We start from the raw sequence: 16383 nt of genomic DNA on the forward strand, positions 1-16383 counted from the left end.
GTGCTAGAAGAAAAGTTTTAGTGTAACCTTTTACTGAATTAATTGTATTGCTAGTGTTAAAATGCATTACTTCTGAGAAATTGTTTCTTATGAATGTTAATGTCCTGCTTTTAGTGATTTAATTTAAAATGTTTTCATTATTAAATATTCATTATTCTTAAGTTTATACATAAAAATAGAAAAATGTTCCTCTGGGCACTAACACCTGCATTTAGTATATTTCTTTCCATATAATGGTTAAGGTATTTTCAAGAAAAATAGAAAAGAATGTGAGATAGGTTATTTTTTTGTGCTTTTAAGAAAATTTAGAACTGATAAATCAATGATTCCTTGATTCTGTCTATCTTCCTGTGTTAGTTTGATTGAACAACTTTAAATCTTTGACTAAAATCTTAAGTTTTCATTTGAATCAGAATATATTGGTCTGAAGTAAGTTGAATGTTCCAGAAAAAAGTCTTACTGTTTATTTTATTTCCCTTTAAAATTGCCAAAGAAACATGGTAAAAACATAAAGAATATTCAGTGAGAAGGATAATTTTCTCTCATTTAACTATGAAGAGTTGTGTTCATTTAGCATTATCAGCACAGACACAATTATGTTTGCAGTCTCCCATAAAGAATGGAAAAAATGCAGACATTTGTGGAGTTAAAACACCTGAATAGGGCTAGAGGTCTTAGAAAGGCAACATAAGGTCCATATTTTGATTCAGTTTGTTCATGGAAGGCCTACTTTGTGCCAAGCTCTATAACTACAGAGCCGAATAAACACATGACTGCTGTCTTCAGGGTGTTCACAGCCTTGTTTAATAGATCTAAGTTGAGAATCCTTGGATTGACACGGGACCCTCCCTTGTATGTGCAGAGCAAAAGTCGGTAATGCAGAAGGCTTCCATTTGGTAGAAATTAAGATTATTGAAGGAAGCTGCCTAAAGCCTACGAATTTTTATGCATCTTCAGATTTTGGTGTTAAAATTAGAAGAGTAGGAATGCATCAAGACAAAACTTATTGAGTGTTTGTTACAGTATTTGGAAAATAAGGAGGTTTACCTAAAGAATGAAAGAAGCGGGAATAAATGGGGACTGGCTTCTTATTACTATTGTAAACCTAAGTAGAAAGAAAATATTTTTTCATATTAGTATATAAGTGGAAATATCTTATTTATGTCTTATACCCTAGATTTATATGCACATACATTAGCTTTATGACAGTATGGAAATTTTATACTAATGACCTGTCTTTCTCAATGTAGTTTCCCAACTGACATTTTGTTTCATTTAAATTTCATTCTTACCACTCTTGGATCATCTCTTGTTTCTTCATTATTTATGCAAACATATAAATTGAGGTAAACATTGATTTTTGAACTCCCACTAAATAAATTCCAATTTTTAAGTGATTTACTGTTTTCCTGGTCCATGAATTAGGACATTGCACTAGTCTGTGGCTACATTGTTGATGCCTTTCAGAGGAAGAGGTAGTCTCAATCTTATATTCAGAAAGCATTAAACAACTTTAGGCTAACCAGTTTTCCATTTTATATAAATTACTCTGTTTTTAAATAATAAAAATAAGAATTTACATGACATTCAGAATTACAGATATTTTGATGTTTTAAAACCATTTTTTCTATGTAGGACACCATTGCAGTGGCTGGATTTACTGTCTTGTCAGCATCTTCATCTACAAGCAGAGATGGTAAACATTGCTTATTTTTGAAAGCATTTGAGGACTTCAGATCAACCGTATATGTAAGTGTGTAATTTTTAGTCTAATCATATTGTGCTTTTAGTGAGCTAAGATGATGGAATAGGAGTAGTATTTCTGTAAATCTGCAAATAAACTATTTAGTCTGACTGAATTTTTTTAATTAAATATTTTAAGTTTAAAAAGTAGAATTTCTTTTCTTGGCTTTATGTTTAGAATGACTCCAGGAAGAAAGGAAAGATCCTTTAAAGATAACTATTTATTAATGAAAATTTTAAAACTTTATAGGTACTCTAGACCTGATGTTATTCTTTGCAGTTATACCATCAGACTCTTGATGGTGTATTTGATTTTGCTTTGTTGATCAAGTGCTCCTTTTTAGGTAAAACTGATTTCCATTTATTTTATTCTTTATGAGGATGCCCATTCTCTGCTTCTCTCTTCACCCCTCCCTCCACAGCCTCGTGTGTGTATGCCCACACATGCACAAACATGGAGACTACCTGTTTGGTCAAGGCTGTCAGAGAAGTAGAGCTGGGCCAAGCCATGTGCCTGTAGGCCACTGTCAGCCTGTTTTTCTCTAGTATCCAGAAAGGGCCTTATAAAGGCCAGGGCTCTTTCTATGATTTGCAATTAATGAAATAGACCGAAGCTTAGCTTAGAAAACTTTGCATGTGTCTTAATTTGTAAGACATAATTTTACGCCATTCCAGTGAATTTGAATATTTTACAGTTAGGTGTTTAGCTTTAGTGCAATTAAAGGTCTGCAATCACATTGGAGGTTATTTGTATACAAGTAAATCCTCTTTCTGTTTTCAGGTTTATGTTAAATCCGTAAGAGATTTTTCTACAGAATCAATGACTTTGGTAAGATCTGCAGTTGAATATAGAATATGCACACACCTCACACACACAGACACACACACACATAAAAATGCACACATGTGTATGCATACATATACATATTTTTTGGATCCACTTTATAGTCTGATTTTAAAATAGTGTCAATACAGTGGGAAAACATAATCTCTACCTTTTTGATATCTAGAAATGTTAAATTTGAGTCATATACTTACCTAGTAATTTATACTTGGTTGTTCTCTTGTCTGAAATATCTCCTGATATTTTGTATAAGCTACATATACAAGAAAATTAAAATGGAAAGAAAGTTTTATTGTGTGAAGATAATGGGATTATTTTTCCCCACCCCTCCCACCCCTAGAGAGAGAGAGTCAGAGAGAATTTATCTTAACACAGAACCCAACATGGGGCTTGATCCCAGGACACAACCTGAGCAGAAACCGAGTTGGATGCTCAATCGACTAAGCCACCCAGGTGCCCACATTTATTTGTTTGTTTTTTGTTTGCTTATTTTTATTTTGTATACTTTTTATTTTTATTAAATTAGTACTACTTTCAAACCGCAGGCAAATTCTTTTGTTTCTTCATCAGCTATATTTATAAGCAGATTATTCAGGTGCCAAATTATGATTTGAAAAATAATTTAAATTTTTCTATTAAAAATTTTTTTAATGTGTATTTATCTTTGAGAGACAGAGAGAGATAGATCACAAGCAGGAGAGGGGCAAAGAGAGAGGGAGACACAGACATAGAAGCAGGCTCCAGGCTATGGATAGCTATGAGCTATCAGCACAGAGCTTGATACTAGGCGCAAACCCACAAACCGTGAGATCATGACCTGAGCCGAAGTCAGACCCTTAACTGACTGAACCACCAAGGTGCCCCTAATTTTAAGAAGTTTATTATACTTGTGACAACATTTTTTCTTTCTTTCAATATTTTATAAAATGTTGTTATAGCTGTAGGAAAGTTTCCATTTTTACAGGTGAGGTACAGTTGCTGAGACTGGAAAAAGGGTAATATATTGATGAAGTTTAGTATAAAGTTTACCTTCTACCTATGTTCTTAAACCTTTTGTTTCTAATGGACAGAGTCAGGGACCTTGTTTTGGTTAACAATGATTATGAGATATAGATTTTATGCTCTGAATAATACTATATGGTAGAATAATTTAAATTTGTTATTTAGGGAAACTAATCAATAAAAGGAGTGATATACTTTTTTAAAAGCATGAATTAGCCCCAGGTATTAATATTTCTCAAAATTATTTTAGATTGCTCAGCTTCAGATATTTGATACATCCTGTATATAATTTGTATATAAGGAAGAAGTAAATAAGAGAGCCTCTGAAATTGGCAAAAATGAGTTTTCAGAGAGTGCAGGTATTCTGAATATTAGAATATAAGTTAGATGCTGTGCACAATATGCTGGCTTATTTACATGGAAAGTCAAATTATAATCAAGAAGTTGTTTGTTGTTCATGAACACAAACACAAGCACATTACATGGATGACCTGAGTGGCTAGTGTCATGGAGTTGTGCTGGCCTACCCCAGTCATCATTAGGGAGATAAAGTGTTTTAGATAATATCTTGGATCAAAAGTTAGTTTGTCAGCTGATCACATACCTTCTCTTTTCTGTCCCATATGATGACCATTAGTTTTATTTCGTCATTGATGGGCTACACCTTTTTCTATATCAAGGTTTGATGAGATTTCTAAGCCCTGCCTTTTCTTGTGTTTGAACTGAGATATCAGCTTCCTCGAAAAAGCCAATTAACTTGTTTTGATTTGATTTTTAAAAGTTTAACTCAGTAGTGTGGTAGGTAACCTCATTTCTGGTTGTGGGTAGGATGAGTGGGTGATAGGGCCAGATGTCTGACCCCTTTTAAGGATTGCTTGACTGATCTGCAGACCTGTCCTTGTAAATCACTTTCCCTTTTCTTTTTAAACATCTGTACAGTTATTAAAGAAAACTTTTCTTTCTATTATTACCATTAAAAATTTTTAAGTTTATTTCTTTTGAGAGAGCAGAGACAGTGCAAGTGAGGAGGGGCAGAGAGAGAAGGAGAGAGAATCCCTAGTGGGCTCTGTGCTGCCAGCTCAGAGCCTGACGGGCTTGAACTCACGAAACTGTGAGGTCATGACCTGAGCCAAAACTAAGAGTCATACGTTTAACTGACTCAGCCACCCTGGTGCCCCTCTATTATTACCATTTTTAATGTCTTTTAACATTTATAATGAAAACCTGGCTTTATTTAGGCCTAAGTAAAATCTTTATAGTATATAGGAAAAGAAAAAAACAAGTATTATCACAAGTTTTGATATTACTTAAGATTAAAATCCATAGTCCAAATCTCTTAAACTTCATTTCTTAGAATTGTTTACAAATTACACTATTTATAATCAAAATTCTTTCTACGAAAAACTGGTTGGTTTGTATAGTAACCTTTATAAGCTGTGTATTTCCTTTTTTCCATGCTGTAGCCTCTTTTAGACATTTCAAAGGAAAAAATGCAATTAGATAGATTTGTTAATTTAAAAAGTTAACCGAAACATCATTCTAAGTACTTCGTATCGATATATTCACTGTCTTCTCTTTCTTAGGTTCCAACGGCGCACTATATATATACACCCCTGAATCAACTTAAGGGCGGTACGATCGTCAATGTCTATGGTGTTGTCAAGTTCTTTAAGCCTCCATATCTGAGCAAAGGAACTGGTAGGTATTAAAATTAGTGAAGGTTTTAATGGGCTGGAACTGCTTGATTGGTTTCAGAATCATAGCTCCTTCAGTACCCTAAGTCTTAGAAGCTCAGGTCTGATTTGTAATTGCTACACAATATGGATGCATGAATTTTGGCCATTTTTATAAAATAAATATGGTCTTAGGAATCTAAAGACTAAATTAAGAAAAGAATGGTAAGGTGTGCCTGACTGGCTCATTCAGAAGAACGTGTGGCTCTTTTTTTCAGGGTTTGAGTTTGAGCCTCACATGGAGTGTAGAGATGACTTAAGTAAATGAAACTTAAAAAAAAAAAAGGATGCTAAACTGCAACATGACCGCATATGAAAGTTTAAAATAGGCTAGGAAAAGTAAACATATAAACAAATGTAGAATATTTTAATACTGTACCCCTGGTATATAAATTACTTCTAATTCTGGTTATAGAACATAAAAAAGACAAAAGTGTAAAGATTAACTACCTGTAAACACGTGTTAAAAAATACACAATATAAAAAGATACAAATTATAACATCACATAAAGTGTATGTGAGGAGGAGTAGAAGTATAGTTTTTGTATGTGATGTTTCTAATCAGCTTAAGGTAGGTTGTTGTAACTGTAAGGTGTTTTATGTAAACTCCATGGCTACCACAAAGAAAATACCTACAAAAGATACACAAAAGGAAATGAGAAAAGGATCAGGGTATGTCACTACACACAAAAAAAATCAGTGAAATGTAAAGGAGGACAAGACAACAATTAACAAAATGGCAGTAATAAGTCCTTCCCTATCAATATTACTTTAAATGTAAAAAAAATTAAACACCCCAGTTGAAAAGACATAGTACTTTTGTTGTTTTTGAAGATAATTAAGGTTAAAAAATGATTAAGTTTAAAACTTAACTTATAGGGCGCCTGGGTGGCTTAGTCGGTTAAGCGTCCGACTTTCACTTAGGTCATGATCTCGCGGTTTGTGGGTTCGAGCCCCACGTCGGGCTCTGTGCTGACTGCCAGCTCAGAGCCTGGAGCGTGTTTCAGTNTGAAAAAAAAACACAAAAAAAACTTAACTTCTATTACTATATGGAATTAATTAGGTTACTCCTTATCATTTTTTAACATTACGTTTTTTAGAATTACATAGAAAAGAAAAATATGGATTTCAATTTCCTGAGTTACTATAGTGAACACACTATACACCTTTACCTTGGTTTAATTCAGTTTGACTAAATTTAACAGTCATTAATCTATTTAATCTGAAACAACATTTGTAAAAGGCATCATTATTTATGTATCATTCAGAAAAGCTCTGCCAATGGAACTATGCTTCACTGTCCATTGTAGATGTAGCCGTATTTTAGAGATGTTAAAAGTGCAAAATGGTGCTGTTGATGAAATACTGTCTTTATCTGCTGCATGCCTGCCCATGTGGCTCATGCTTAGAAACACAAAGATGTTCCACTGAGTTCATATATACAAACTATTTTATTAAATTATACATATGCAAATTTTATTATTGTGGAGTGAACTTGAAGTGTACTCTTTAGTGGGGAAATGGGGGAAACATTTTATTTTCATGTGGTCAGAGTATTTTGTTAACATGGTAACGTAGAATGTGAAGCCTTACCCTGTGTGTCCATCTGACTTGGTAGAAGGTATAATTTAAAAATTTTATGTACTTGATATGTTGCTAATCCTTGTCATTGAACATTTTTACTAATCAGCAAATACATTCTAAAATAACAAATGATAGTAGTATGGAATAAAATGATAGTTGTTTTTATAACATTGATGACTTACTATTAATTTGTTATTAGACAGCATTATCATGTTTTCTTTTGACATGTTGTTAAATCGTGTATATAATGAAAGCCTTGGGGAGCTATAATATTTATTATATATTCATATGTATTTTATATCTATCAGATATGTTTAGTTGGATCCAGCCCCTTAATAAAAAAATCATGAGTAGTAATAAACCATCTGTTATTACAATGATAATACGTTTCTCTATTTCCCCTGAGATACTAAATTAAAATGAATGTCATCAATTTTATTCCAACATATTGAAATTATATTTTAAAGTATGGTGATATGTCTTTACTACTAGCAGGGCGGTAAAGTTTTAAAATGATCTATCTTATATAATTTAAGTTACACTTTTTATTTCTGTTGGTAGAAATCATCCTTCAATGTACTGCAGGAGAGAGAGTCAGACAAAATAGTACTTTTTGTGTTGAGGAAAAGATCAACTTCATTAGTATTACCACTGAGATGGCCCTGAACAGTCCATGGCTGTACCTTTTGTATATTACACGCATCAGCAATGTTGGGCAAATATGGGGCTACAATCTTCAATACTACATCCATATGTATATAACTAGTTCTGTGGAGGAAAAGTACCTTTATGCAACTCAAATTTAGTAAATGGAAAGTTTATTCTGTTCTATATCATTAGCTAGAATTTTCATTAAAATTTATAAATGTTAAATTCAATGCCATAGATGCCATTTGGTGCACTCTAGCATTTGTACTTCTTGACTTAAAATTTCTTGACTACACTCCTCTCCATAGTAATAATGATTACATATGATCTGTAGCATGCTGCTATCTTCTTTTTGGTAGCAAATGCTTTATTTCTCAAGCTTTATATTCAGTCTTGAACAAGTTGTAGCTTTTTATTCTTGTGGAAGCCTCTTAGTCCTGTTGCTAAAAAGACAATAGATATTTACATTCTTCTTCAATGATGATAACATTCATCATGAAATCATCATGATGATAACATTCATCATGAAAACTGATAATTTCTGAAAGATTATGGAAACTATATATTGAAAGATCATCATATCATCAAAATTGATTTTAGTAATGACTTATCAGAGGTACATAATATGTCCTCATTTGTATAGGAAGACAGGGTCATTGCTGCTGCCTTAGAGTTTTGAGATTTTATAGCAGTTAAACTTTGAAAGGCTCACATTTACTTTTGCTTTAGAGAGCTGGCTAGACAGAGTTAGATTATGTATGTTTTCTGCCTTAAACAGATAACATTGATTATATTTTTTTAGGTAACACCTCTGAAGAAGTTTAATTTTAGCTTTGTGTCAGATTTTAAGAAATAGCATAGTTTTTTTTAAGCTTGAGACACATTTACTCTGTTCTTATTGTCTGTTCTTGCTAAATAAAATAAATGTATGGAGGCCATAAAGCACTTCCAGGCTTAATAGTAGGCGACTCGTGCTTGCTTGTTATTAACAGCATAATGTCTGCTCGCTCAGTGAGCAGATGGGAGGGGTGAAGGGAACTCTGCTTGTCCTTACTTTTCTAATAGTTGAGTCCAGAGGAAGGGAGAGGATCACCAGAATACTTGTATCCTGTTTTGCTGTCTACCTCTCCCTTTTTTTTTTTTTTTTTCATTTTTCAATTGCTGGGGCCCTGCAGGTCTCTCCCTTTTAGTGCCACAAAATGTGGCACGTTGCTTGTAGCTCCCTAGCATAATATTACCTCAGGAATGCTTTATGTTCCTGAATTACTTGTTTACTGCCTCCCGTTAAAATTCTCCATTTTTGGAAAGCGGTTTGATTACCCTCAAACAGTTTTAGATGTTACAGTGTTTCTAGAAGCAGATCTTCCATTTGCTGTTCATTATCTTATAAAAGGATACCTGTTTTAACCACTAACTGAGTATATAATCAAATTTCTTAGGGGAGTACCCAAAACATTGGACTTCTGAGAGCCCCTAATCTATTTTGCTTCTTTAGTTCTTGTGATAGAGTGCTAGGATATGGGGCCCTAGGAGTTTCTCTTCCCATAAAACATCCCAGCTAATGCTAGAATGCTATTTTTGGCGGAGTAAAAATATTTTCACTTAACAGGAATAAATGACTTGCCATGTATACATTTATATCAAGTAGCGTTATTGCTTGAATGTTTTTGTTTTGTAGGAGTGATATTGTTGCATGTTAAATGATTATATAGTGTCTTTTAATTTTTTAAGTGTAACAAACTCCTCCATATTTTACATTAAAATCGTTAAAAATTATTAATTACAAAATAATAACTCATTGGTGTTACATAAGACCTGATTCATCAAAGTGAGATTAAGGCATCTAGTACAATTTAAAATTACATGTATGTTGAATTATATTTTTAACTTTTTTTAATGTTTATTTTGAGAGAGAGCACGTGCAAGCAGGGGAGGGACAGAGAGTGAGGGAGAGAGAGAATCTCAAACAGGCTCTGCACGGGGCTCAAACTTGTGAGCTATGAGATCATGATTTGAGCCAAAATCAAGAGTTGGATGCTCAACTGACTGAGCCACCCAGGAGCACCCCCCACTTTTTTTTTTAATTTTTAAAATTGATAATGAACCTTTGGAAGTTTTCACCCTTTTGCAGTCCTGCATCCTTATGAAAATGAGGACCGCTATAGAGCTTGTCCTACAAAAGTGCACATGCATGCCTAAAGACTTAAACATACCATGTGAAGTTCATGCCCCCATGAACTTCTTTGAACCCCAGATTGCAAACTCCTCATCTGTGGTACGTTCATATGTTATTTGAATATTCAGCTGATATCAAAACCACAGCATACATTTTTGATGTATGGCTTTAAAAAAGATTTTTGGTTCACTCATCTGTTTACTTATTCAATAAACATTAAGTACTTTCTATATCCCAGGTATCATATTAGCCATGGGAAATTCAAAGATACAGTAGTCATTTTTTCTGCACTCAAGGAATGTTTAAGACAGATAATAATTACAATATAATGATTATAATTCTTCATGATTTTACTTTGTTTTTAGTCTTTCCTCAATTTATGAAACTCCACTTTTATTCATCCACTTTATTGTTGGAGATGTAAGATGGAATCTTCTTTGTAAAACATACCATGCTTTTGAGCTTATGTATTAAAGTTGAATAATGGATTTACCTGTTACAAAGGATGGAGGTTTGGGATTGGGCAGGCATGGGGTATTCCATTTTCCAAGAGCTAAAAATCATGTCAAGGTGAGACTCTGCCCAAATGTTTGGCTGTCCTGCTTCAAGAATGGAAGGATCTAGGGCATGGTTAGTCATCACTTAACCTCTTGAAGGCTTTGGAAAGGTGAGTTCAAACTTCTCTTTAAAACTATTTCCAGCTATTTTGTCCATGCCAGTAAGAAGTAGGTTTCCACTGGGACAATGAAGGTGGAGAAAGATTTTTTCTTCCCATTTCACTGAACCTTTGTATTGCTTGCTTGCTTATATTCAGAAATGACTCTGATGAAGCCTAAGGCCTCTATCTGGCTTTCTATCCATATCCTAGAACTGACGCTGTCTTTTATGATCTTTTCTTCAAACAAATTATTAGCTTGCTAATTTGGAGAATTGTCCTTATGTTTCACTAGTTTATAATTTGAATTGCTTTAATGGATCATAAAAAGCAGTACGGTTTCTTCATTCTTTCTTAAAACTTAAGTTACATTCTTTTATTCATTCAATTAAAGAATTTCTTTGCCAGATTTGTCTAGCATTGCACTGGACTTGGTTGTTGTCCATAGTGATAAAATGATAGACTCTCAGAGAGTTTTATCATGAGGGAGATGAAGAAGACCCAAATTTAATCAGTTTGCTAGGGCGCATTTGTATGCTATAACTAAAGAAACAAAATGCTTTGGGAGCGAGAATGGAGAGATTAATGCTAACAGGGGAAAGGCTTCTAAGAGATATGGCATTTAAGCTGAACTTTTGAGAATAAATTGGATTTTGATAGATGAGGAAGAAGAGGCCAACATCCCAGACTTTGGAATAGCAATAAAAGTTGTCAGACTTTTATAATGAAAATGTGAACTTTCAATTTCAAAAGCTAACTGGCGAGGAAGTTAAATATAATTTTAAGCGATGGAATATCTGTAGTATGTTGATGAATAATTTTATGCTCTTTTAGCAGTCTTTTTCACAGATCATTATTAAAGACTTGTAATACTTCCATTTTATACACTTTGTTTATATTCTAGATCAAAACTTAAAAAGTGTTATTTGTATTTAACTTTCTAAAATTGTTTTAATGTTTTATTTCTGAGAGAGAAAGAGAGAGACAGCATGAGCAGGGGAGGGTCAGAGAGAGAGGGAGATACAGAATCTGAAACAGTCTCCAGGCTCTGAGCTGGCTGTCAGCACAGAGCCCGACATGGGGCTCGAACCCACGAACTGTGAGATCATGACCTGAGCCGAAGTTGGACGCTTAACCGACTGAGCCACTCAGACACCCCTGTATTTAACCTTCTATATTTGGTAAAACTAATTTTTGTATATTATATATGTAATCAGCAACTTTATTTTTATGCTAGAATTGTAATACAGTTGGCAGTAGGTCTTTGAAAGATTATTCAGAATTATTACAAATAAAATGTTTTAAGTGGCCATCAGTGGAATGCTTTGCTACATCACTTACCAGGTCAAATGAATTCTAGTAATATTTAAGTTCACAGATATTACTTTCAAGTTATAAATTGCTTTGATTTCTATCTGCATTTTTAAGATCTTTTTCAGTGTACTACTTTTCTTCCACTTTACACTCATTGATTGAGATAATCAAAATATATTTTCTTTTTTGGTTTTGTAGTCTTGTCAACAATTTCTGGAAGCTTCTTATTTACTAATGGTATTAATCTCTTTTATGTCATAAGTATTAAGATGCTGTTTCCAACTTTTTAGTTTTAGTGCTTATAATTTTCAAAATACAAATGTTTAACATACTTTTAGAGTCATAATTTTGTTTGGAAAGGCTTACTCATTCATTATAAGATCTGAAAAATATTAGTCTATATTTTCTTAAAATTCTTTAAATTTTTTTTATTAAAGTTTATTTTGAGAGAGAGAGAGAATGTGTGCACAAGCAGGAGAGGGGCACGTGAGAGAATCCCAGACAGACTCTGCACTGAGTGCGTGGAGCCCAGCATGGGGCTCAATCCCCCGAACAATGACCTGAGCTAAAATCAAGATTCGGGGACACTCACCCGACTGAGACACCCAGGCACCCCTTAAAATTCTTTAATATTTTTAAGAACAGATATTGCATATATTACCTGGAACTTTGTTTTGTATGTAGTGTGAAATGGTTTGACATTTTCCTGATAACTTACATGTTGTTTCAAAATCATATATTAAATAATGTGATGTGCAAGTCACATATAATACGTATTCTTGTATATAGAGATCTGAGGAGCAACACCTAACAGAGAACTCCAGATAAATTTTCTTCTCCCAATATGTGACACTGTGATGGTTCTCCTTAATTAAGAGTAGGACTGTTCAGATGTCCAGTGTTTAATCATTAGGCAGAGTATTTGCTATAATCTCCACATGAACTTTTTGGAGATGTTTGGGTTGGTAAGATTCTTTATCTCCATTCTAATTTTTCATATAATAATACAGTCTTCTTGTTAATCATAGTTTTTTGTTTCTTCATTTATCATTTTAGTATTTTTTAAGACTTGCAAGAATATGTTGTTTATATCTGCAGTATTCATACTAATTTGCTTTCTCTCTCTGTATCTTTCTGGACACTTCATATAGGTACATTCATATAACATATGGTCTTTGCTTCTGGCTTCTTTCACTTAACAATGATTTTGAGGTTCATTCATGTTGTAGCATGTATCAAAATGTATAATCGTGTCATAGCATGTATTCATTATTGCTGAGTATTAATACATTTTAATAGTTATTTTGAAAATTACTATTATTTTGTTTTTCTCATTTGAAATACAAATGCTATGAAGATAGAGACCATTGCTAGTCTTTGTATAAATCTGTACACCTAAGTATACCATATCTACTGTGGTTGCTCAATATGTGGGGTAAAACGTAAAACTCTAGACATAATTCCAGAATAACACATATGAACTCACAGAATATCAGCCTACATACCTACCTACCTATCTAATCTGTGTAATCTGTATATGTGCTAATATACAACTATATATATCTCTAACATAATGTTTATGCTTTCTTTCCTGCCTTTCATTATCTTTTTCAGTGTAATTAAAACATGAGGGGAAATTAGTGTAACTTCACACTAGCATAATTAAGGGAGTGCTGTTATATGTTGTGTAGTAAAGCGAGTAAACTTGTAAAACAAATAATATCATACCATATAATATTGTGTTGATTTATGATTTGCTTTTATAATTTGTATTTGGTTGTTTCAGTAATAAACTTTTATACAGATGGAAACTTACTGAAATACTGATAGTGGTTTATAAACAGTACTGTAGTTGGTAAGAAGGAGGTGAAACACTTCCATGGAGGAATTTTTTTGTGGATTGTATAATTTATACATGCAGCCTTTAATTAAAGTACCAGCCTCCCCTTATAATGAAACTCCAAGGCAGTTTACCCCAATCATACTGATGAAATTATGTGAGTTACTCAAGAATGCAGAATATAGGACTTAATTTATCATTTGTTATCTTCTCCAGATTTATATCAGGTTACATGAAGTAAATACTTGGTCAACGGTTTACGTATGAAGTCTTGCTAAAGCATTAAAGTCCGGACTTTCTCAAAAGTTTAAATATATATTTTATTATTCTAAAATATATTTTAAGGAATTTGTATTTTTATATTAGCACCTAAATGTACTATTTAGGTAAGGTAAGAATACTGATTTATTAAAGTTCTTTCTACTCTTTCTACCTTTCCTGTTGGTGTTAGCTATCAAGAAAATAGACTATTCTCTTTTGACTTTGTAACTTTATTATTAAAATAGGAAGTTGTAAGTCGTAATTTCACAAGTTATGTTTCCTTCATTTGGGAATAAGCTAAAAATGAGGCATGGGGAAAGTATTTTTATTATACAGTCATTTTTGATGGATATTTGGTAAGACATTTCATTTCTTTGAAGCAGTAAAATAAAACATCAGTTTGCCTCTTTAGTATTTGTTAAAATGGGTAGGTTGGTTTCTAGTCATATCATAAATCACGTGCTACCTGAAAGAAGCTTTTGAAAGCTATTTAGTATTTCATTTAGATTGTTGTTTTATTATAATTGAGAGAAAATTATTGAACAGGTTTTTTTTATTTAAATACCACTTGTTTTACATCAGGCTCTGCACTGGCAACACAGAGCCTGCTTGGGATATTCTCTCTCTCTGTCTCTCTCTCTTTCTCTGTCAAAATAAATAAACTTGAAAAAAAAAAGAAAAAGTAATGAAAGAGGACTTGGCATATGATAGCTTAGATATGTGGTGCACAGTGTGGTCTAAGGAGATGCCACTTTCATCCACATGGAGCCACTTACATGAAAACATGCAGGTGTGGATATTTCAGGCTCCCCAGTCAAGTCCTGATGCAGCTGGGGAGTGCCCTCTTCTACATAAATCTCTACCAGCCTAAGGACCCATTTCATCTGCCACTCAGAATTCTGAGCATACACCTGCACACCTGGCAGACACATACCTGTTGCGATGCTCTTTGGGCATCCCCTAAGGCTTTCTCTCTCCGTTGTCCATTCCCAGCCCAGCTCTAATCCGGACACCCTAATCACGCTAACTCTGAACCTGACTTCTCGGGAGCAGGGAAGGGGAAGGGCCTGGAGAAGGAATGTGTGCATTGCAAGTGGCATATGTGTTCCTCTTTCTGTGGGTTTATGTGAAAAAACTGGAATACAGATGCATGTGTATGTCCAGTGAAGACTGCTTCTCTCTTGGGCTCCGTAACATTCCTCTGGAAAGTCTTCAGGTCATGCAGTTTTTCTTTTTGAGAAAAGGGGAGGCTTTTTTCTAATTTGCAGTAAGGCACTGCAGAAGCTAGTGGGGGTCTTAGAAAGACCCTATAGACGATGGGCATATGCAGTGTCACCTGAGACCTTCAAAGCCCACCAAGTCATTGTTTAGAAAACTGACATTTTCTTAGGAAAAGCAAAACAATGAGAAGGTTTTCAATATTTTGAGGTTTCGATTAAGCTTTTTTAAAAAATTAAAATCCCAAAGTCAATTTTCAGTTATTTCTCAGTATTATGTATGTGCTACAAGGACGGTGCTGTGTCAGTTCATCTTAGCTAACGTTTAATTACGCATGCTAAATGTGCAATTTTATTTTTGCACTGTAGCCCAGTTTACATTAGTGGCTCCTTTTGAAGCGTTTAAAGTGAGGAGAATGATGTAGGATGACTACAACTTAAAATCACATTATGCATGTAAGTAGTAAAGAGTTCTCCAGCACAAATATGATGTGTGGGTTTGTTCATTCTGTGACAAATGAATCTGTGATGTGTGGTTTGCAGCAGCTGTCATAGAACAAAAAAATGTAAAAAAAAAAAAAAAGTTTCAAGTTTGATGATGCATACCTGAGTCGGATTTTGATAGACTAGTAATTTCTTTGCCCCGTATTTTGTCTGTCATGAAAGTTTATGGAATTTAAAACCTTTGGAGCATTTGTGTTTTATTCAAAGTACATTCATCGTTATCAGTGGGATCTGAAGTGCTGCTCTCTTTGCATTTAGCTTTAGGTTCATCTAATCATGGTGAAGGGACTGGCTTTGTCACTTTCCTTCCCAGTGACTGTTGGCAACAATTCCTCAGTTCTTTATTCTTTTTAAAAATTTTTTGAATGTTTATTTTTGAGAGAGACAGACACAGAGCACGAATGGGGGAGGGGCACAGAGAGAGGGAGACAGAATCTGAAGCAGGTTCCAGGCTCTGAGCTAGCTGTCAGCACAGAGCCCGACGCGGGGCTCAAACCCACAAACCGTTGAGATCATGACCTGAGCCAAAGTTGGACGCTTAACTGACTGTGCCACCCCGGTGCCCCTACATTTTAAAACATAGGCATGGCTTATTTTAGGTTTTAAACATTTATCTTGTTTGCTTTGTATATAAGTACTTTGTTTCTCCATACAGTTTTGATGACTATAGCTTTGTAGCCTGTCTTGAAATCTGACATTGTGATACAATCTTAGATTGTTCTTTTTCAAGACTGCTTTTCCAATTTGACCTCCTCCTTGAATGGGAACTCTTGACAGAGACAGATAGTACTTATATAGGGCATGCTGATTGATGGTGGGTGGGTGGAAAGGGAGCTGCCCACCAGGCTGTAAGCCCCCTAAT

The 16383-nt window shown here is 34.1% G+C and overlaps 1 protein-coding gene across 4 annotated transcripts in view; it reads left to right on the forward strand.

Moving 5' to 3' along the window:
- The window catches only part of POT1 (protection of telomeres 1), a 78481-nt gene that overhangs the window by 20827 nt on the left and 41271 nt on the right, over nucleotides 1-16383 (forward strand). For all 4 annotated transcript variants that reach the window (XM_077773277.1, XM_077773275.1, XM_077773278.1 and 1 more), the window contains 3 exons: nucleotides 1636-1749; nucleotides 2525-2572; nucleotides 5173-5287. In XM_077773277.1, the coding sequence (XP_077629403.1) occupies nucleotides 1636-1749; nucleotides 2525-2572; nucleotides 5173-5287 (277 nt within the window). The remainder of the gene's footprint in view (nucleotides 1-1635; nucleotides 1750-2524; nucleotides 2573-5172; nucleotides 5288-16383) is intronic.

Source organism: Crocuta crocuta, unplaced genomic scaffold, assembly GCF_008692635.1.
Source record: "Crocuta crocuta isolate KB4526 unplaced genomic scaffold, BGI_CrCroc_1.0 scaffold16, whole genome shotgun sequence".
NCBI classification, from domain to species: domain Eukaryota; kingdom Metazoa; phylum Chordata; class Mammalia; order Carnivora; family Hyaenidae; genus Crocuta; species Crocuta crocuta.